The sequence below is a fragment of the Sylvia atricapilla genome, chromosome 8, assembly GCF_009819655.1.
Source record: "Sylvia atricapilla isolate bSylAtr1 chromosome 8, bSylAtr1.pri, whole genome shotgun sequence".
Taxonomy (NCBI): Eukaryota; Metazoa; Chordata; class Aves; order Passeriformes; family Sylviidae; genus Sylvia; species Sylvia atricapilla.
Window position 1 is genome coordinate 18,632,077 of NC_089147.1, and position 20,851 is coordinate 18,652,927.

Sequence of the window (20,851 nt, forward strand, 5' to 3'; positions counted from 1 at the left end):
CTGTGGTACAGGAATATCTCAACAAAAGAAAAAATATAGCTTTTAATAAAATGTTCTCCTGGGATTTTTTTTGTTTATTTTTGTTTGGTTTTTTTTCAATCCAAAGGGAAGCCATAAGACGAGGGCTCAACGTTCTTAAGGAAGAATTGCCTGGAGGAGACACGTTCATGCATGAAGGATTTAAAAGGGTACACATCACAGTACCTACTTTCTTTGTTTTACACATATAAACTTTGCTTACTTCCTGCTGGTACACTTAAGAGCTAACCATGTTCTACACTTCGTTGCAGGCAAATGAGCAAATTTACCATGAAACCTATGGAGGTATGTGTTGTGTATCATTCATGTTATATATCTGCATTGACAAGACAGGGATTATAGTTCTTTTTATGACCTGCAGTAAACCCGCTGAAAGAAGTGTTGGAGAAGCAGCGGTGTTATGCAATGCCACATTCCATTTTGACTACAGCCCTACTTTAAATGCGTGATTCATGGCTTATGGAGATCAGAGATGATCCCAGATCTGACCATTGCAGAATGCAGTCCAGGGCATAGCAGCCAGAGCAGTCCATCTTGTACCCAGGACTCAGGAATACCCACATTTTCCTGGTCCTTTCCATCCTGACGCACTCAGTCCTCTCTGCTTTGTGGTCCCATATCCTTGTTCTCATTAGTGTAGGTGTGGATGAGAGCTTTGCGTCAGTGTGAATGATTTGTGTTCAGATTCTGAGTTACTAAAATGTGTATTTTCACTAAATTTTGAGAGGAAAGTGGTTTTTGTCTGTGCCAAAAGAACACCTAAGTAGTTACCAAGACTTGCCTAGTTCATACCCTGGTGTGAGGTTGTTCTAATTTGTGGGCTAAGGGTCTTTTGGAAGATAGAGAAACAGGTTGGTGCCTTTTTCTTGAAATAGGCTGTGAGTGTAGGAGCAGCAGCTCTGCATAGTGTTGTAGCATTTCTGCCAGCAAAATCAGGAGTCCTGAAGTGTCAAACCAAAAAAAAATTTACTTCATAGCATATAGATAAGAACTAATCAAGTATTCTGTAAATTGAATTAGGAAGGAAAAAGAGTAGATGAGATCTGAGCTTAGAAGCTGAACTACCAGCGAAGAAACAAGCATTGAAAAGAAAACAAAATAAGATCTCCCATTTTTCTCAGCATTTTTCAAGGGTGCTAGGCACACACACGAAAAACAAAAACAAAAACAAAAAACAAAAACAAACAAACAAAAAAATAGAATACAAGCTATTTTTTCCCCCAAGTTACAGGTCATTTTTTTAAGATTTATGTCTGTGTCTGACATGACATGGGAAGGACTGCGTGGCATAAGAAACCTGTCAGAACTAATCAGTCTGTAATTTCAGACAGTATGGAGGAAGACACTTGAAATTGTAGCAGATTATTTTGAAAAAATAACAAATACTTGCCTGAACATAACATATATGCATATTTGTTACGTTTCTTAAGAACTATGGACTTAGAATGATTGGTTAAACCCTAGTTTGCATGTTAATTTGGTTTAACTTTGTTAACAGGTTGCACTTTTCTAGGTAGCATTGTATTCTGTATTGTGTTACATATATAAATCTCTAGAGTCTGTGCAACATTTTCATTTAAGTCTAGATGAGATATGAAATGTTGTATCACAAGACATGATTTTTTCCTAATGAGCCAGATCTTAAGGTTCTCACATGCTCAGAATTCCTATGAATTTCACTGGAAGTTCTTGTTGCATGAGAACTGTAGGACTGACCTCCCTGTAGAAGCCCATTTCATGCTATGTTTGGTGGGATTGCTCTTTCAAGTTCTGCTGGAGGGAAAGGTAGAATGGCAGGAAAGCTCCTTTTGCAGAGGTATATCTTACCACAGTCTCTGAACAATGTTTATGTAGAGAAAAGTTTGTCAAGAGAGAAGAGGAAACCTCTCCTCTGCACACCCATTTTGTCAACTCTGTCTGTAATCTTGGTAGTTGCTCTATTTTATTCAGAACAGAAAAGTCAGTGTGTGGGCCTTGTTAGAGCAGCACCTCGATCCAGTGATGCTTGTGACTTGGAGGTGCACAGGTTTTGGCTCAGTGCATGCCCTTGCATCTGGCCTTCGGCTGGTGCATCACCAAGGCCATACAAATCAGGATGAGTCTGGCTGTATGGGTTTGTATTTATTTGTCAGTAAAAAGGATTGCCTCACTCTGGACTATTTTTACATTGCTGAATGTCGTGTCATGTGTGTGCAATCTGCTGTTAACTGTCCTCCATGTAGGAGTTCGGACCGCCAGTGTGATTATTGCCCTGACGGATGGGGAGCTGCAGGACGCTCAGTTTTATTATGCAGAACAAGAAGTACGTCACTTTATGCCTTATCCAAGCTAATTTTTGTCAAACCTGTACACATTTACTACTGACTCCATTGATTCTATGGCTTTGCACTTAATGGCAGTTCTTGGATTTTTTTTAGGCCAACAGAGCAAGAAACTTTGGAGCTATTGTTTATTGTGTTGGAGTGAAAGATTTCAATGAAACTCAGGTAACATGTTTCTTTTCTCTTGTGTTTTTCTTTTATAGTACTGCACAAATAACAGCATCAGATGAAGGCATTTATTTAATTACTTGAGGCATAAATCATTTCGTGTCACTGTGATGTCTTTTAGCAAGTATGAAAGGGCTTGATTTTGTTCACTGTAATTTTGTTTTCCTCATGATTTATGATTGTCTTTCTTTGCAGCTGTCAACGATTGCTGACAGCATCGATCATGTTTTTCCAGTTAAGGGAGGCTTTTATGCCCTAAGAGGAATCATTGATTCAGTAAGTTGGATATTCTGAAACACAGTAAAGGGTGCCCTTTCCTGCATTAATAAAGCATAGATGAAAATGGTTACCAAAAAATGGCCTTATCTAAATCTTTCAGATTCTGAAGAAGTCTTGCATTGAGATCCTAGCGGCTGAACCATCCAGTGTTTGTGCAGGAGGTAAGTTTCGACAAGAACAGTGTGTTAAAGGCAAATGAATGGCACTGATGAAATGTCAGTAATTACCTAATGTGGTACTGGAGCTGAAGCCTGTGGATGTGTTAGAGCATCCTCTCAGGCCATGGCTAAAGCCCTACATGTTCCTTCTCAGCTTGAGAAGAACATTCTGACAATAAATACGTAGCTGCTGTGGCTGAGGACCAGTTTAGAGAGCTGACAGAGGCAACACTCAGCAAATTGAGGATACCACGTTTTAAAAAATCTGAGAGCGAGAGAGATAGGAAAAGTTAATGTAAAAGGTAATGTAAAAAAGACTGACAGAGGTGTTTTAGGGTCTAAAGGTAATATCTCACAAATTTCTGGGAAGACAACATTCCTGGGATCTGCTAGGACTTGTCAGCAGTAGGAACAAGATTTTGCACAACATTTACAGAAATTTAAGGTTTATTGAACCAAATATAATGTGCTGCATAGGCCAAGATATCTCTTGTGTTTCCCAAAATGCTGATGTTTTACTTATTTGAAAGAACCATTATTCTTTATGGTAAGCATGAAGGATACCCAGAGGAATTGTTGATAATTTCATGCCTTTCGTGTCTAGTATATTTAACTTGGATTTGTTCCGGTTTATGCTAGCAATTCTCTTGCTGTGTTTTTTTTCTACTTTAAAGGCTATTGCAACAGAGTAAGAGTGACACCATAAGTTTGCTGGAAGGTACAGTTTTCAGCATGGTTATTTAGCTCTAGTGTTATTGTCTTGTGTTCATTTCCTTGTACACTGTAAAAAGGAGCACATAAAAAATGGCAATGATGCATGAAAGCTGACCTTGAAAACAGATAAAATAGGAAAGTCGGAAAAAATTCAGTATCACAGAGGAAAAATTGTTCACTCTTCATTTGCACATGTCAATCACAATATGATCTTACCCTGAATATTTCAATTTAACATGAAACATCCTTGTGTCTCTTGAATTATTCCTAAGTATATTGTTGTGGACTGTAAAATCTCATCACCAGAAAATTTAAAGCATTGATTTTACTTTTAAAAAGATTGTGGGGTTGATTAGAAAAAAACAGTTTTAAAGCTTTGACATTTAAGGCTTTTTATTTCATAATGATACTTTCCTATTTTTCCTTAGTTATTGTATACCTGACAAATTTTTGTGCAAAGTTTATTACGAGCCATCCTATTCAACAAGAATGCCTTTAGCTACATAAAAATGTGAGTGTTCCAATAGGATGGATTTTAGTAGTATTCTTGAAATATTTTGGGACAATGTTAAGAATTTGAAACAATGTTTTTTGAATGGAATGTTAAAAATATTTTTATGGAGTATTTGAGAAAATAAATTCTCAATAAAAATATTTCTTTCAACAAAATCGAATATTTCAGCAAAATATTCAGCAAAAAATGTAAAATTTCTTTTTTTTTTTCCAAAGGATAGTGTGTTCACAGCACTTTATTTTTTGCTAAGCTTGCTAGGTAAAAAGTTTATGACAAATGTGATTAAAATTCCACAAGTACACTTTAAAAATAGTTTGCCCTTAGAAAAAAAAACCCAAACCCATATTGTTACTTTACTCGAATCTGTAGAATTTTTCATTGTCTTTGTGACTTTTAAACAAGACCGATATAAACTGGGAAGAATCAGTTTCTGTGTAGTGCTGCTGATTCAGCAAGGTACTGGCACTTCTTTCACTTAAATTCTGAGGTTTGCTCTGTCCCTGTTTACCAAGCAATGGCTGGCACATGGGGAAACTTTGCTGCCCAATCTCCACCTGCTTGAAGGTTTGTTTGTAGCAGCAGAGAGTAGAAAATGGGAGGAAGCCAAAGCTGCAGCTCCACATGATATACATGGTTTGTATACCATTGTATTTAAAGTATTAAAATCTTCAGCACTAAGAATCAGGTCTGCAATAGCATTTATTATTATCCCTTCAAGACACAGCTGGCATTGCCTCCTGCAAGAGGTTTTACAGCATTAGGCTACAAATATTTACATTTGTGCTTAGGTTTATTATCCTTTATTATCCCACTTACTTCAACATAGCTGGAGGTTTGTCTGCATAGCTGTGTGCACCACTGTTTCCTGGAAGGAATCTCCTGGGATTAAACAACTTTCTTTCATGGTAGTGTGAATCCAGATCTTGAGTTCAGTTCACTGGAAAGTTGTAGTGCTACTCTATATGTAAAGTGGTTTCTTTTTTTTTAACATGCTTCATTTGGAATTTACTTCATAAGTTTCATTATTTTTTGCATTAATGTCAGAATTACATGTATTTTAAATTTAGGTAATTACTGATACAATTTACTGAAAATGTATTATTCTGTCAAGATATATAGCCACTGAAATCTACATCGTAATATATATACACTTGCATCCTGGATGTACCCACTGGCTGAAAATTAGAACAATATTTTCTAGAAGTTCATCATTTCTCCTCTTTTAGGTTAGGAGTGTTTATTTGTTTAAATATATAACAGCAATTTTCATTTCAAAATTATAATTGAAAAATAATGGACCTTTGGAGAGAGTGCAATTTATTATCACATTCTCCAGCAGACAGACTTGTCTGTTTACAGCCTTGAAATGTGTGTCTGTCCATGCTTTTTATATGAAACTTACCTGAGCGAGGAGGTGATAATTGGTTTAGCCTTTATTTAGCATTGCTAATAATTGGTACAATTTGCTATGAGTTCATGAGGATTCTGTGTGGCTCAGTGGAAACAAGTTATGATCAGTGTCTGAGCCACTCCTTGTAAGTGTTCTCATAGTTACTAATGCTTTGGTGATTGCTGGTGATCTTGGCTTCAGTTTTTACTTGCAAAAGGTTTAGTAAAATGCTAATGGAACAATTTCTATGTGTTAACAATTCCAGTTGGGACTCTGGCTTTCTGTGACGAAGCTATCTGGCAAATCCAGTTACAGATTGATCTCGTCATATTGTGACAGCTATCTGATGTTTAATGCTTTTTGACCCTGTAAATTCATTGTCCCCAATATAGAGCAGTGTAGTTGGGTCCTTCCTGTTCCCTCTGATTTAAAGTGACCAAGACAAGTCATGCAGCCTGTAAACAGGCCATCAGTGCAGAGTCAGAGGTGCCTCGTATCCTGTTTGACAGCATCATTGCTTTGATTATGCTTATGGTACGCAGATGTGATTGAAAGGTTTTGTTGGATGTGGCATCCTACTGGCCACATCAACTACCAGGTGTGGATGCAAGCAGTCAGCTTCTCATCAGAGTCAGAGAAGCGGAGCCGACAGCGCAGCCAGTGCACACCAGCTTCAACCCACCATCTCGCTGCCAGCGCCGCCCGGTTATTTCAGTGCTGACCTTTTTCCCTTCGCTGTCTTGTCAAAAGCTACAATCTATGATCTGACAGTAACTAAGGAAGAAAAGGACGCAGCCAGAGCCAGGGCGCAAAATTAAATGGAATTAGCCATTTCAACAGAGCATCACCCAGAACACGTTAATGCTCCAGAGCAACCGTGGGGGCAGGCTTCTGAACAGCAGCAACAAACCCAGTACCAGCTGTTTACATCTCCCTGCAAGTTTGGTGTATTTTCAGCGTGTGTTGGTGGACAGGTTACTACTACCCAACCACTTGTTCACAATTGACTGTGCAGAGTAGAGTCAGTGAAAAGAACGGCAGGAGAGATAAATTCTCCTGACAAGATTAAACTTCTAGATGTAGCTTTTACCTTTGATGTTTTGTGTTGAAAGTTTCTTACTTGCGGCATCTTCTTAAAGCCACTGAAACAGCCACCAATTATGCTTCTGTGACTGCTGCCTTTTAAGGCCATTGATTCATGAGAGGGGGCAGAAAAATTTAAGTGCCATTTTGTTTTAGCAAGCTTCTCTTAAAATACAAAATTGAGATGGGGAAAAATTACCACCTTGGCTGGGTGTTGAAGCCACTGTGAAATGGGCTGGTTGCAAGCAAGTCTGCCCACGTGTGGTCGGTCCCAGGCAGGTAGTTCTGGTGGGTGGGCAGAAGCCCAGTTGCCCTCAGGCCTGGTCATGACTCTCAGCTCTGCTGGCAAAAAAAGGTATGCTCATAATTCTCACTGTAGCAGCTGGGTTAAATATGGAATGGCTCAAGGCATGAATCTGACTAAGAGTAACTCAAGATTCTTATTGGAGTAAGAAGCAGATGAATCTGCCCTACAGTAAATTTTCATTTGTTTAAAGAAATGCTCATTAACCCCTGTAAGAACCAGGATGTATAACCCTTCCAATTAAAAAGAGGCCAAATTCTGATGCTGGGTTTGTGTATTTGGCTCTTGGTGTGCTCATTGAGATTTCAAATTTTGTAGTTTTTCTTTGGTAAGGTGCCTAAGCATATGTTTCATTTCAAAATGCGCTCCAGTAGATACTTTCTTTTTCTTATCCCAAAATATCTTTTGATTCCTATGTACCTTGTGGTGTTTGTCAGTTCAGAGCCCTGCTCTAGAGCAAGTTACCATGATGAAAACCAGAGTGTGGATTTCCAGTGTGTGATTGTAATTTGTAAACACCCTTGTCCAATTCACCTGGAGTTGCATTAGATCTCAATATACTGGTAATGGCAATGAATGAGAGTGTTTTTGACAAAAGCAAGCTGTTTGCACAGAAAAGTAAGGCATTCCACATCCTTGGGCTAGTTTGCCTTGCAGTAGCTTGATAATGAAGTGCAGGCAGATGAGGCTGAATGTATTTCAGCCACCTTTGGGCCTCATGTAGCATTATTCAATAACAGTTCCTTCCTCCAAAGCATACAAATAAAATGGCAGTGCCTTGTATGGAAGGTTGCTAAAAGCCAAATCCTATATCGCTAAAACTCATGTACTGCTCCCCTCAATCCTACCAACATTGTTTTGCTCTTCTTTTTAGTATGTTCATCAAAGTATAAATGATGATGCATGTAGACCTGTTCATGCTTTTACTTGCTACTAGTGGAGCACTCTATAATTTATTCGTAATTTTCAATGTGAAGTTTGAAGACTAAGTGGTCCTGTGTTGTGTCGTTATACTGTATTGGGCTGGTCCCAAACACTGCTCATTGTCTGGTGTGAGAGCCCTGTGGAGGACTTGGTTAATGTAGGAAATTCATGCGTGAAAGTACAACTTCTGTGCTGTCCCTTGCTGTGTGCCAGTCATCTCAGCTGTCAGCAGGCTTGTGTGCAGTATTGAAAGGGAGTTTCAAAAGTGTACTGGGGGCAGAACAATTTGTAACATGTCTGTTCACCTGCCTGCATTAGAGATGTTATCTCTGCGGTCAGTGTAGCAGCCACAATGGCTTTTTGTGTCCTAGAGGGAAGTTTCCCTTGCCACTTCCCTTCCTGCTACATCTTGTGCCTAGTTTGGCAATTCAGGCTCAGCCTAGCAGAAAAGGGACTGTGGCTCTGTGCTGGGCTTCACCTGTGCACAGTAAAAGGGCAGGAAGAATAGCAAACTGTTCTGTTGTTAGAGCTCTGAGGAGAAGTACTAGCTATGTAGGTTACTAAGGTATAACTTTAAAAGCTTGCGGGGGGAAAGCTGAGAAAACAAAGCCAGATTTTTTAATACTTTTCTTCTTCAAGTGACCTTTCCTGTCTCTAACTGTACTGGGTTTGGTGACCCCAGGTGCTTTCATGATAGACATGAACTCAGCAATCCTGCCTATACTTGCCCCTCTCCTTCCCTTCTCCTGCACATTTCTACTTCTAGTAGATTCTCAGCCAGACATTACTGATCTCTCTAGCAATAAACAGAGTTACTTTCTAGGCTTATGAGTAAGCTCAGTACGCTGCAGCATGATCAGTGGTGCCAGTAGAGGATAGTAGAGGGCATGTGCAGTTGGGATCTCACTTCTGATTGCACCCTTCCTGGACTGGCTTTCCTCAAATGCACAACTGCTTTGTCAGTAAAATGGCTATTGTAATGTTTGTGAAAAAAAAAAAAAAAACCAAACCTGCTGAGACTTCTGCTGCTTGAATGAACAGATAATGGTTGCTTATCACAATAATGTCAAAAATAACAGGTACCTTCCATATCAGGACTAAGTTTTATTGTGGCGCATTTAAGGTATTGCAGTTCTGTGTTACACTTGTGGGAGCTGACCTGAGACAAAGAGAAGACTCTGAAGCACAAATGCCACTGTAGCATTCATGCACATTGCTTCCAAATAGAGAGAGTGTCTGTATGGATGTTTTAATTCAGGTCACTCAGAACAGAAATGCTGTATTTGAGTTATTTCTCATACATAAATCATAAATCTTCTGTATTTTTGCTTACAGAATCCTTTCAAGTTGTGGTAAGAGGCAACGGCTTTTATCATGCAAGAAATATCGACCAGGTGCTCTGCAGCTTCAAGCTCAATGACAGCCTTACCATCAGTAAGTTTGCAGGCTGGTGGATTGCAGTGACCCCTGTGGCTGTGTCATCTCACAAGCCAGTCCTCATCCATGTTCAGGGGAGTCCTTGCAGCAGATGTGAGAGGGAGCTGGGGTAGAGGTGTGCACTTAAAAGAAGCTTGAAATTCATCCTTATTCAATGCAGTGACCTGTGGGCATTGTGCAGTGAGTGATTACACAGGGCATGCTGCTGCACAGGGACCTTAGCACCATTGTAGTGATGTCATGGGTGTTGCATGCAGCACGAGAGGACTGGAGAGCAGGTTTGAAGGTGGAAACTTAAAATTGCTTCCTATTCCCTTATTCATGACCAGTAGAAAGAAATACTGCTATCTTGATCCCCTGGTGGTGTTTTCAGAGTTTTTATTCACCAGTTCAGGAGACAATTGCCATAAAGCCAGGCGTCCCAGGCATGCTCTGCTCCTCTCTGACACCAGTTGCTGGTCCCATCACAGTGACTGTGTAACATGGAAACTCCCTGTCATTGCTGTGCTGAACAGGGTTTTTTGTTTGCTGTCTCAGCAGCCAGGCAAAGGACTGAATGGCCAAAAAAGACGGAGTGTCCAGTTTCTCAGCAGTCCTCTCTCATTCCTGAGAAGCCGTGTGTGTCTGGCCGAGTGAAACATGGTGCGGGGAAAGGAGCTCTGCTCCTTTTTCATATATGCTACCCTTGTGGCCAGAGCACAGTAGAGGCTTTCATATACTGTCATGGCCAGACTGGTGTTTCCCTAGCAGTGAATTCACTTACAAGAGGGAGCACATGAATTGCTGCTTCGTTTCCCATCCCAGTTGTCTATGTTGATGTTGCAGTCAATCAGCTCTGGTGGTCTTGCATTTACTCCACTTACAAATATGCTTTATCCAGGATTTGTTTTTTGTGGTTTATCAGTTAGACAGACTTCTTGCTTTTTCTTCCCTGACCCAAATCATTAGCACCTTAGCTGGGCTTCACACAGTGAGTGCTGACCTGGGCCTGGAAATACACAGTATGAGAACTACTCTGATTTCATTCGAACTCCATGCTGTGTTTTCCTTGGGTTAAGTTTGCAACAGGTATTGTGATGAGATGCTGATCTGTGCTGGCTTTTTTTCTGTCCCTAAAACGTATCACTGATTTCCATGCCCTCATCTCTGCCAAAGAAGGGAAATGAGTTCTCTCTTCAGGCGTACTTGAAGTGGGTGAAACATGCAGGAACAACTCTTACATCTGTTCTTGCTTGAGTGAATTTTTTCCTAAATAAAAAGAGAAAACAAGCCTCAAAAGTATAATTAAGATGGCAGCCTTTATCAGCCTTTATCATCCTTTGGGTTTGGCTCTTGTAGACCACTCCTTCTCCAGGCTGGCAGCACAGTTACTTTGCTGGCCATTCAGAGCTAAGCTGTAGTCACTGGAGTGATGTGCCTGCTCTTGTGCCTCAGCTTACACACTTTTGGTTCAGTGGCAGTGCAGAATTACTGCTGGGCCTTCTGTCTGTATTCACAGGACTTGGCTTTCTGGATGTGAATTTTGAAAGCAACAGGATTAACACTGCTGAATCATGGAGCAGTGGAGTGCAAGGAGGTGCGAAGATGTGTGCCCTTGTGTTCAACTCTACATGCACCAAACCCTTATAAATGTGGGCTGTTTACAGATGATGCTGCCGCAGAAGGGAGACTGGGTCCAGGAGAAGCAGCTAGTGCAGAGCAGATCCTCATGATTGTATCAGTGATTGCCCCTCTCTGCCTGTTTCCTGTAAATGATCAACCATCTCTTGAGTTTGATTTTTTTCCCCCCAGTATTTTTACCTTTCAGCTCCACGCCATCTCTCTCCTTCCCTTTTGTTGGGCTCAGACAGTGCAGCCTTGGATTCTCTTCTGTGTGTATCTGGACATGCATAGACAAAAATTGAACCCTAAACTTTTGAGCACTTGAGTGACTCAAGGGGTCAGACTATTCAGTGTGAGTAGAGGTTGCAAGTAATTTTCAAGTAGACGTGATGAATACTGCTCAAAGTTGAATTTCAAATGGCTGATCACTGCTGCCAGGAACAGAGATAAATTTCAAGTTCTTAGCTGTGGTACCTCTAGCCTGATAGCATCATGTTGGCGTCAACATGAATGGTTATTCTAAGTATGTGGATTTGTGATCAGCACCATTGGGGAGTATTGGCACTTGCCAATATATTGAATTCATCTGTGGCTGTCATTGGTATCAGCACTTCTCAAGGGGGTGGCCTGCTTGAAACAATTTATTTTTTCATCTCTGATAGTTATATTCATTTCCTTTCAGATGAAAAGCCGACTCTTGTTCATGATACGTACTTACTTTGCCCTGCCCCAGTGATAGAAGATGCTGGACAGTGAGTATTGCTTTCAGCATGTGTCGAGAGAGTGAACTTCTGGGTGAAGATGTAATTACTGAGCCAAAGGCTCAGGATTTTGCCCAAAGTGTCAAGCTTGTGTGTGTGTGATATTGCAGCCATCTCCTTTGTGCCAAATCCTTTCCTACTATGAGCCAGCATGGCTCTATTTAATATTGGGTCTTCAGCACAGTTTAACCAAAGGTCTTCTTGGGCCATAGCCCCATGTCATAGAATCACAGAATGGTGATTCCTCCTCTCTTGCTGTCTCCTGTTGTTTCAGACCAAGAGGTAATTAAATTCAAGACAAACTTTTAATTTTGATGAAAAGGAGATGCCTGATTTGAATTCCTTTGCTGCTATTATATATGTTGATTCTTGTGTTTTGCTCTTCTGTGTCTAGTGTTGATGTTTTTCAGCCTTTTAAAACCTGTAGACTTTGGGAGACATAGCACAATGCCCTACCTTTTCCCTAGGGTGGATGCTTAAATTCTGTACTGAGGCTGTGGGTGAATGCCTCCCCTCCCTTTTATATTTGTCGCTGGTGGAAATTAATTTGGTGGAGTTTTGTCATTTTTTCTTATTATCACTTTAATTTTTCTTTTTTCTCCCTTGGATTCTTTCTCTTATACTGGAGAATGGCTAGGAAAGACTCTTCTGGAATTTCACTGGCATCTCAGTGTTTTTACCCTTCTTGATCTCAGTGCAGGTGTTGTGGAATTGCTTGGATACAAAACACATTCTGATTCATTGACAGAAGAGTTTCTTTAAATAAGTAAAAAGTCTTAAAGTTTCTTGTGCTGTCTACGGTAGTATTGCTATTTGTCTGAGACATTCTGTTATGACTCACATCCTAGTGCCCTTTGCCCCAGCTGTGATGGGTTTTTTTTTAATAAAGAGCATCTGTCCCAGCTCAACTAAGGTAACATAAAAAGGGTGGCTCCTGGGCAAGCAAGGAGGCAAATGCAGGTAAGTGCCTGAGGCCATGAAAATGCCCTGACTCAACAGGATGCACTATCCATGCACTCTCATAAACCAATGGTTTAAACAGAGACAGAGTAAAGGTAGCAATGGGTGTAAAGATGACACTAAAAATAAACATATCTGTTTTGTGCTCTAGGGTGGTTTTCCTGCAAGTCAGCATGAACAACGGGCTAACGTTCATCTCCAGCTCTGTCAGCATCACCAGCACACATTGTGTAAGTAATTCCAATGGGGCTTGACAGAGGAGCCATGAGACCTTGGAAAGAAATCGTTCTTCTCCAGGCAAAGCCTTCTTGAGTGAGCGTGACCTCTCTGCAGCTTATGCTTCACCTCTACTGACTGGATCCCAGCAGCTCTTGGGAAAATAACCAGGGCCACTTAACATCAAATTGTTGTTGATGGTGGATAGATCATAATAGATTTTCTGAGTAAAAGATTAGAATAAGATGAACCCTGCCCATTACTACCCCAGGAGAGAGATCCTCAAAACTAGGATCTTAACAGAAGGAGATCTGAGAAAATGGTCCATGGATCATCAGGGAGAAACACTCTGTTGTGCCACAGACTCCCTGATGGGATCTGAGGTAAAAGGTACAACTGTAAGGACTTATATCTGGAAAGGCCACAGAGGGAAAGGACAGTGATGACTGTCCTGCATCACATGGTCAAAAAGACCAGGTGGAGTGTCAACAACAGCTAGAAATGATCCTTTATCAAAATCTGATTTTTAGAACCAAATAAGCAAAATTTGGAAACTGAATAATAAATAAAGAATTGTCTTCCTTGCCTTGGGGTAAAAATAGGGAATGCCCATAGCTGGTGTGAGCAAGTACAGTAATTAAATATGTGACCTTGTGCTTGTGGTCTAAACCAAGTTGGCTGAAGTACCTGATAGCAGTTTGTATCATTGTTATTAGTGTCAAAAGGACTTTTATAGCCTATGCCAAATGCTGTCATATTGGCTTGTAATCATTGTTGGCCATTTTGACAGCTGGAGAACAGAAGGGCAGGAATGCAGATAGAGGCGACTGGAACTTGTAAATCTGATTTTCTGATGTTTGCGGCAATGAACGTGGGAAACGTCATGCCAGAATGCTGGAACAGGCTGGGTTGTAGGGACACAATGTAACAGATATGTGTTTGTTTCTTTATGGGATTATTTCTATATTGCTAAAACTTTTTCCAAATTTTCTGTACTGAGGACTGATACTTTCACACTTAATTCCACTCTTTTACCTCAGTACAATAAAACCTCTCAAGTTTGCAGTGGTGGTAACTGGTGCATTTAGTTACCTATATGTAATCTGTTTCTGATGAAGACTGAAGTCTCAACCCCAACCGGGGTTCCTAAGAGCCGGAGCATGGAGGGAGGAAGCTTTTCCTTTTGGCAGCCTTAGGATAAAAAGAGGAATCCAATCTCCAGTCATGTCAATCTAACAGTTTTTGACCAGCCTCTTGCAGATTGAATTGAAGCAGGCAGGAAGCCTGATTTGCAGCTGATAGAAGAATACTCTCTTGCTCCTGTTATGTCCCACAAGCAGGGAGCTTGGCAGTTCACTTTCCAACTTTAATTTCATGCATTTCACTCTTCTCGTTTTAGAGACTCCCTCCATTTCCTTTCCTCTCCTGTTTCCTTTTCTGTGGGTGGCAGTCAGCTGGCCTGCTCAGCTCTCCTCCCCAGCTGGTCCTTCTGTCTTTTCTGTACAGTAAGTATCTTCACTATAATCCGAAAGCCTCTGTGTGATCCCCATGCTTATTTCTGTTCAGCTGCATGAAGTCTGCTATTTTCTTTTCAAAGTCCAGCTTCACTATGGTGCTTTGTATCATTAAAATCATTAAAAAAAGACTCTTTAGCTTCCTGCTGCCAGCAGCTCCTGAGCTGCTGCTGGCAAATGTCTCAGCAATTTATATTTGCAGTTAGCATGGGAAAAGTGATGTCTGGGAACAAAGGCTACAAAACAAGGAGGTAATGTGTATTTGGAGTAATAGTAGCAATGGTACTGTATTGCTGCTGTGCTTGGATTTGTTTTGAAGGAGTGCAGCAATATTTCTTAATGTTATGCTTGATTTTTACTCACCATTTTCTCAGCAAACTGACTTTACTGGGAATTAATTTCTCTTCAAGTATCTGCTTTCCAGATGCATTAGCTGTACATGGGCCCATGGCAGGGCCAGAGAGGGGGCCTTAGCACTGAGCTGCAGCTGGGTACAGTGCCCTCTAACAGGACTTGTCTGAGCAGGGAGTCTGGCACATGTTGGAGCAATCCAGCTGCTCCCTTGGCCAAATGAAGGTGAGCCAAGTGGCATATCCTACAAGAGGTCAGTTTGTTGCATCTGTAACAAAAAGCTGCAGAGCAATGTTGGGATGGCGAAGCAGTGGCACAGATATGGGATACTGGGTTACCTGCCTAACAGCATGGAGTAGGAGCTGTGTTTGTGTTAGTCCCATACTGAATGTGTCAGTCGAGGAACTGACCTGAGGAGAGCTAGGTACCACCTAAGTTGGTAGTTAAGGATTGCACCTAGACTTTGCAAAGCTCTTAGCAGCTGATACTTTTCACCCTCAGCCTTTTCATTGCCTGAGGGGAAAACAAATGCACTTAGAACGCTGAAGGAAATCCCTGTTGTAGGGTGAATTTCATGGACTTTGTCATACAGAATTCACTTTGAGAATTTAGCTTCTTGCCTTTTATCCCACCTATCCTTTGAAAATCTCTTACAGCTTCCTCTCTAGCCTACTCCTCTTTCCTGCAAAGTTTTTCCTGTTCTCTGATACCCCTGTTGCTGGTGAATTGAATCTCTTCTCAAATTTTGAAAATCTACCATTGAAGAGGTTTCTTTTCCCAGTATATATATATATATATATATTTAAAAAAAAATTCTAAACCACCACAGCTAAAGGTAATATCATTCTAGAACCCAGTACAGTCCAAGGATAAGGCATGTCTGAGCATGCCACTGGCCATGTGAAACAAGTGTTTACTTTCCAGAAGCCATGTGCTCTGTATGTTCTGCAGGAAAAAAGCAGTATATGAAAACCTGATTCCCTTAGTCATCAGAGCAATAGAGAATTTATATCTCTTCTGAATGCACCAATATTAAATACTCCAAGTGCAAAGGATCCATCAAGATTTACACAGAAAATTCAGAGCTGTGATTCTCTTTGATTCTCAGCTGCTCTGAAAAGCTAATTTCAAGTGTTAACTCTTGACTATTTTTTCCTAGTAATTTTAAAGAAAATTTAACTTTGATTTTGAAGGTATTAGCTTCATTATTAGCTCTGCATTCCCAGTGTCTCACTGTTCTCTGCAAAGGGATCAGTGGATATAAGAATCAAAAATTCTTAAGAGAATGATTACAGTATCTCATTTTAAGTAGTCAAACCAGCCCTAAGAAGCATACCAAGAACAAACAGATTACTAACTAGTTTGATAATCACCTAGGCTAAGGTTGTGAGAGTGGTTTGAATCAAGAGGCTACAAAGGCAGGCTTGGGAGCTGATGCACTGAGCAAGTTGTGCTCTGTTCTGTGATACTGACATGTGAACAGTTACCCAGAAGCTCTGAGCTCCAGTATTCCCATCCTGTCAATATGAACATTTGCATATTCTGCATCTCTAGGAATCAAAGGTTACTCTGCACACCTGAGGGTCTGTGCCAATGCCATTCTGACAGTAGTAAGGGACTTGTCCAGAATGGATTGTATACAAGTTTAACCTTCTTGAATCTAGTGGGCTGTAAACATACCATAATATTTGTACATAAATTATACATATACTGCAAAGAGGAGATGCTTCCTGGTTTTGTGACTTCAGTTGATCCTAATGATAGTAGGGATTGACTGCAAAATCTACCTGAGAGCTCGTAGTGAGGGAAAGCTGACTCTAAATGTGTAACTTCAGGAGTCCTGCCTTCTTTGAGACATACAAAAGCAACTCAGAAATAATCATCTTGTTTGCAGCTGACTGGGACCATCCTCTTCATTGCTCTTCTGATTCTCTTTCTGTTGCTGGCTCTGGCTCTTCTGTGGTGGTTTTGGCCCCTTTGTTGCACAGTGGTAAGTACAACTTTTTTATTTTATTGACTTGGTTTCGACTATTCTTTGCCAAAGCACAGTTAAAGTGTTGGAGTGGATGGTTAGCCTTGCTTAAAAAAAATCACATTTTTAAAGCCCTGATTCAAAAATTTGCTTAAAGTGCATGTTGAAATTACTCTCATCTGGGGTTTTCATTTTTCAAGGCCTGTGTGATTTTTATGTTGAATGAGAATTTTAAATAAGCTCATGGATGTGACTCTTGATCCCTACAGAAACCTACTGCATGAAAGTCTAATGGAATTGATTTACTAATGTGTGTAGAAGCTGTTACAGTCCTCTTTAAAGGCAAGAGTTAGGAATTATTTCTGCATTTTGTTGGTTGGGGTTTCTTTAATTTATCCAGAGGAGCTGTAGATTCTGAGAGAATGTCTTTGCACTAACTTGGTGATTATATGGTATTTTTCATCTCATCTGAGTTTATTTTCAGTGGGGCTAATGAGAGGATTGAATGGGAAGGAATGAAGCAGAATGACTCATTTGTGACATGGGCAAGAAAGCTGGGAGGACATAGTATTGAGGTGGATGAACCCTACCATTGTCTCAGATTTCTCCATTATTTGTTTATTCCAGGTGATCAAGGAGCCGCCTCCACCCCCACCTCCAGAGCCTGTAAGTGTGTTATTTTTGAGCTGTGGCACTGTCTGCAGCCACTGCAGTGCTGCCCAGGAATGTCAGCCCTGTAGGTGTCTTAATGACACCTTAAAGGCCGTGAGAGGAAGTCCTCTGGGTCAGGACATTTATTTCTGTCTTCTGGCCTCTTTATTGACATACAGCAAAACTGCTTCCATCCAGGGTGAAAACAGTTGCATAACTCAAAAATCCACAGGGCAACAGTTCTGCCGTGCATCAAACAGGTGTGTGAGCGAATCTTTGCTTCTCAAGCTGTGCTGGCAGCTGTCCCTCCTCCAGTAAAGCTGCCATTGTTCTCTGCAGGAGTTTAGCCCAGATTGGTAGTAAGAAACAGTCTGGCAGCTGGAAAAAAGGACAGCAAAGGCCACATTCTTGTGGCTTTGCTGCAGGAGAGGAGACAAAAGCCTGCCCTGGCTGTGGCTCTTCTGCACAGTGACCTTTGGGAAGACATTTAGCTTTCTCCATTTAGGTTTTGAGCTGTTCGAGGCAGGATTGCATTTAGCTCTTTTGGGCACCGTAACTGACCCTGACCTCAGTTTAGTCTCACCGTATTAGTTTCATGAAAATAAAAAAATAGTAGTAAATGAAAGCACCTCCAGAGAAAACTTAGGTCTTCCTTTATTTCTTTCCTAGGCATAGACAGTTAAATACTGGAAAAATACTCGCCTTACCCACAAGAAAAGCCTATAGTTTACTGTTAACTTGCTGTAACTTGGCATGAATGTTAGGAGGTAACCACATCTGCTGTTTTGAGATTGCTAGAGGCCACCACTAGTGTGTATGTGTTCCTGATACTTGTCCTGAGCAGAAGCATTGTGGCCATTTAACTCCAGAATGCACACTAGAATTCGTGCTGGGGTTAGTGTGATTAGTGCTATCACAAAGCCTGCAGTTGCAGCCATGCTGCATTTGAAAGTTTCAGAGAGCATCACACCCCTGCAGAAGTTCCAGATGCTTTGCAATTTTACATGAAATTGAAAGAGAATGAACTGATGTAAGCCTCCAGGAATAACTCAGAATAGAAATGTTATCCATCCCTTTTCTTGGCCTTGTCTTTATCCAGTATGGGCTGTAATAATTAGGCTCCCTAGGTATGGTGACCTGCCCTTCAGTTGATACAGTGTGGTATTGCTACTATTAAACTGGATATAGGTGTGTAAAACTTGTTCTAAAGCATAAGCATTAGATTTCCATGTGGGAGCTGTTGCTTCCATGTTGCTTCGCTGTGTGTTCAGTGTGGGGGATATTTGGTACAAATCCTTTATCAACTGGGAAAGTATCAGCTGTTACTCTAGACTCTGTCCTGCTAGAGTCAGGCTTGCCAGCAGTAAGAGCTGTTAGACATGAGCACTTGAAATCTGTGTTACATTGCATGGAAGATGCAGAGTATCTCCTATAATACTCATGTTCACAATGAAATAAAACATAAATTAATTTTAAAATGCCGATGCAGTTCACTGGGTACTGGCTTAGATGTGGCATAAAATTTGTGTATTTGTTGTACTCTCAAAAAAAGCTTACTGAAACAGCAGCAAAGCCAACACCAAACCACAATACCTTCACTGTACATTTATTTCACCAATTTAGGGTAAAAACCAAAATAAGAGGAACAAAAAAAAAGGTAAAACAAACACCAAAAAGTCAAACCACAACAATAAAAAAACCCAGACTCCAACTCCCCTTACTAGTTAATGCAAATGTCAACTCTAGTTGGGCCTGGCCATACTAAAGAATTTTTTGGAGGAGCTGACCTGTTAAACTGTAGCTGAGAGACCACATGTCACTGAATAACTGATGGAAATACCTTTCTCCAAGGCATAACCTAGGAGGTAAATACAAACAAACAAAAATTAATGCATGGTTTTAAAAAGCTATTACTGTCTTTTGGGCTCTTAATTCTTTTTCCATTCCAATGGAAACATGTAGGGCAATTTTGCGAAAATGTCATCTAGTAATGTAACGGTAATTTACATCTTTCTGGAGTATTTAGCTTTCAGTTGATTTTTTGTTTGTTTTTTTTTTTAATTAAAATGTAAGTTCAAGCAGTGTTTCTAGAAATGTACTTGTACTGAAGAACAGCAGCAGAGAACACTGTGCATGGCCAGTCCAAGAGCAGCATGCACATCTGCATATCAGCATGAGGTACAATTATTTAAGGAATTAAGACAATACTGTAGGAGGCTTGTTGTGCCCTCTCCTCAGCTATGTGTGTACTTGGAGAGTGTCAGCCTGTGACTTTCAGGTGCCTCAACTTAGTGTAATGATATGGAGTCTAAGAAATCCCTGTTACTTCTCTTGGCTCTCGACGATAGAGCTGGAGATATATTCCCAGGCTTGTTGAACCAGAACCATTTGCCAGCTTTTAGTTAGGCAAGAACAGAAAAATGAACCTGGAGTTAATTCCTAATTCAGATTCTCAACTCTCCTAATTCAATTCATGTTCCAGAAAAATAATCTTCAGTCTTTATGATTGCTCTGGTTCTGATCTCCCTGATAATTTTGAGATGGCTCCTGTCTAAAACCTATTCCAAATGGTACGTCTTGAGCCAGACTCCACAAAGCATCAAATAGTGTAGAATAATTGGTAACAGCTGCCATGAGAAAAGGGTCTGATGCACATGTTAGAAAACTCAAAAGTGGTCTTTTTTTCTGTTCTTTTGAGTGACATTAAGTTCTAAAAGTGCAATTAATAGATTATTTCTTTGGGCTAACTCATCACTGCATTTTCTGCATAGCACAGTGGCAAGCCAGTATATGTACAATTCATCTGCACTTTGCCTTTCCTGACAAATCAGTTGGGATTTCAGAGCTCAATGCATATTTGATTAAATAAAAGCAGCCTGGACAGAGGAACAGGCAATCCTCTCTGGCTACTCTAGTTAAAATTGCAGCTGCTGAGACAAGAGACTTTTTTAGATTCTGTCAGCAAATAAGCATAACACACAAAGCCAGATACCCAAGGATTGGACCATAGGATGTTCAGCTGTTTACTACAGCTTTTTATGTGAGAACAGCATTAATATGTCCCTGTCTTTCCCACAGGACTCAGATGATGAAGATGGATTGCCAAAGAAGAAGTGGCCAACCGTGGATGCATCTTATTACGGAGGTCGAGGTGTTGGTGGGATTAAGAGGATGGAGGTATTTGGCTTATTCTTTAGTGTTATAAACCCCAGCACATTTAATTGAAAATTGTGCCACTATGTTTTCATGTGCTTTTTGAAGAGTACCAGAGACTGGGATTTAATCAAGGCTTGTCTACCTAATTCACACCTGCTGTCCAAGTAACAGGCATCAAGCTGCTATCATTTGCATGAATAATTAAATGAATCTAGTATTATGAGCCAGAGAAAATTTACAGCTTAAGAAATGAGATAAGCACCAAAAGAAGTTTTAATCTCATCCTTTGGTGCAGTTGTAACCAGTTCTCCTGTCAGAGGAAATTCAGGCAAAGCTA

At 40.5% G+C, this 20,851-nt stretch overlaps 2 protein-coding genes across 2 annotated transcripts in view; one reads left to right on the plus strand and one right to left on the minus strand.

The window, feature by feature from the left end:
• LOC136364479 (beta-microseminoprotein-like) overlaps positions 1 to 20,851 on the minus strand; it is a 307,144-nt gene that overhangs the window by 182,132 nt on the left and 104,161 nt on the right. The gene's annotated exons all lie outside the window — the stretch shown is intronic.
• The window catches only part of ANTXRL (ANTXR like), a 58,073-nt gene that overhangs the window by 14,310 nt on the left and 22,912 nt on the right, over positions 1 to 20,851 (plus strand). The window contains exons 4-15 of the mRNA XM_066323906.1: positions 107 to 188; positions 291 to 324; positions 2,262 to 2,341; positions 2,457 to 2,525; positions 2,724 to 2,804; positions 2,908 to 2,968; positions 9,230 to 9,328; positions 11,616 to 11,685; positions 12,806 to 12,884; positions 16,630 to 16,725; positions 17,335 to 17,373; positions 20,437 to 20,535. Of these exons, the coding sequence (XP_066180003.1) occupies positions 107 to 188; positions 291 to 324; positions 2,262 to 2,341; positions 2,457 to 2,525; positions 2,724 to 2,804; positions 2,908 to 2,968; positions 9,230 to 9,328; positions 11,616 to 11,685; positions 12,806 to 12,884; positions 16,630 to 16,725; positions 17,335 to 17,373; positions 20,437 to 20,535 (889 nt within the window). The remainder of the gene's footprint in view (positions 1 to 106; positions 189 to 290; positions 325 to 2,261; positions 2,342 to 2,456; positions 2,526 to 2,723; positions 2,805 to 2,907; positions 2,969 to 9,229; positions 9,329 to 11,615; positions 11,686 to 12,805; positions 12,885 to 16,629; positions 16,726 to 17,334; positions 17,374 to 20,436; positions 20,536 to 20,851) is intronic.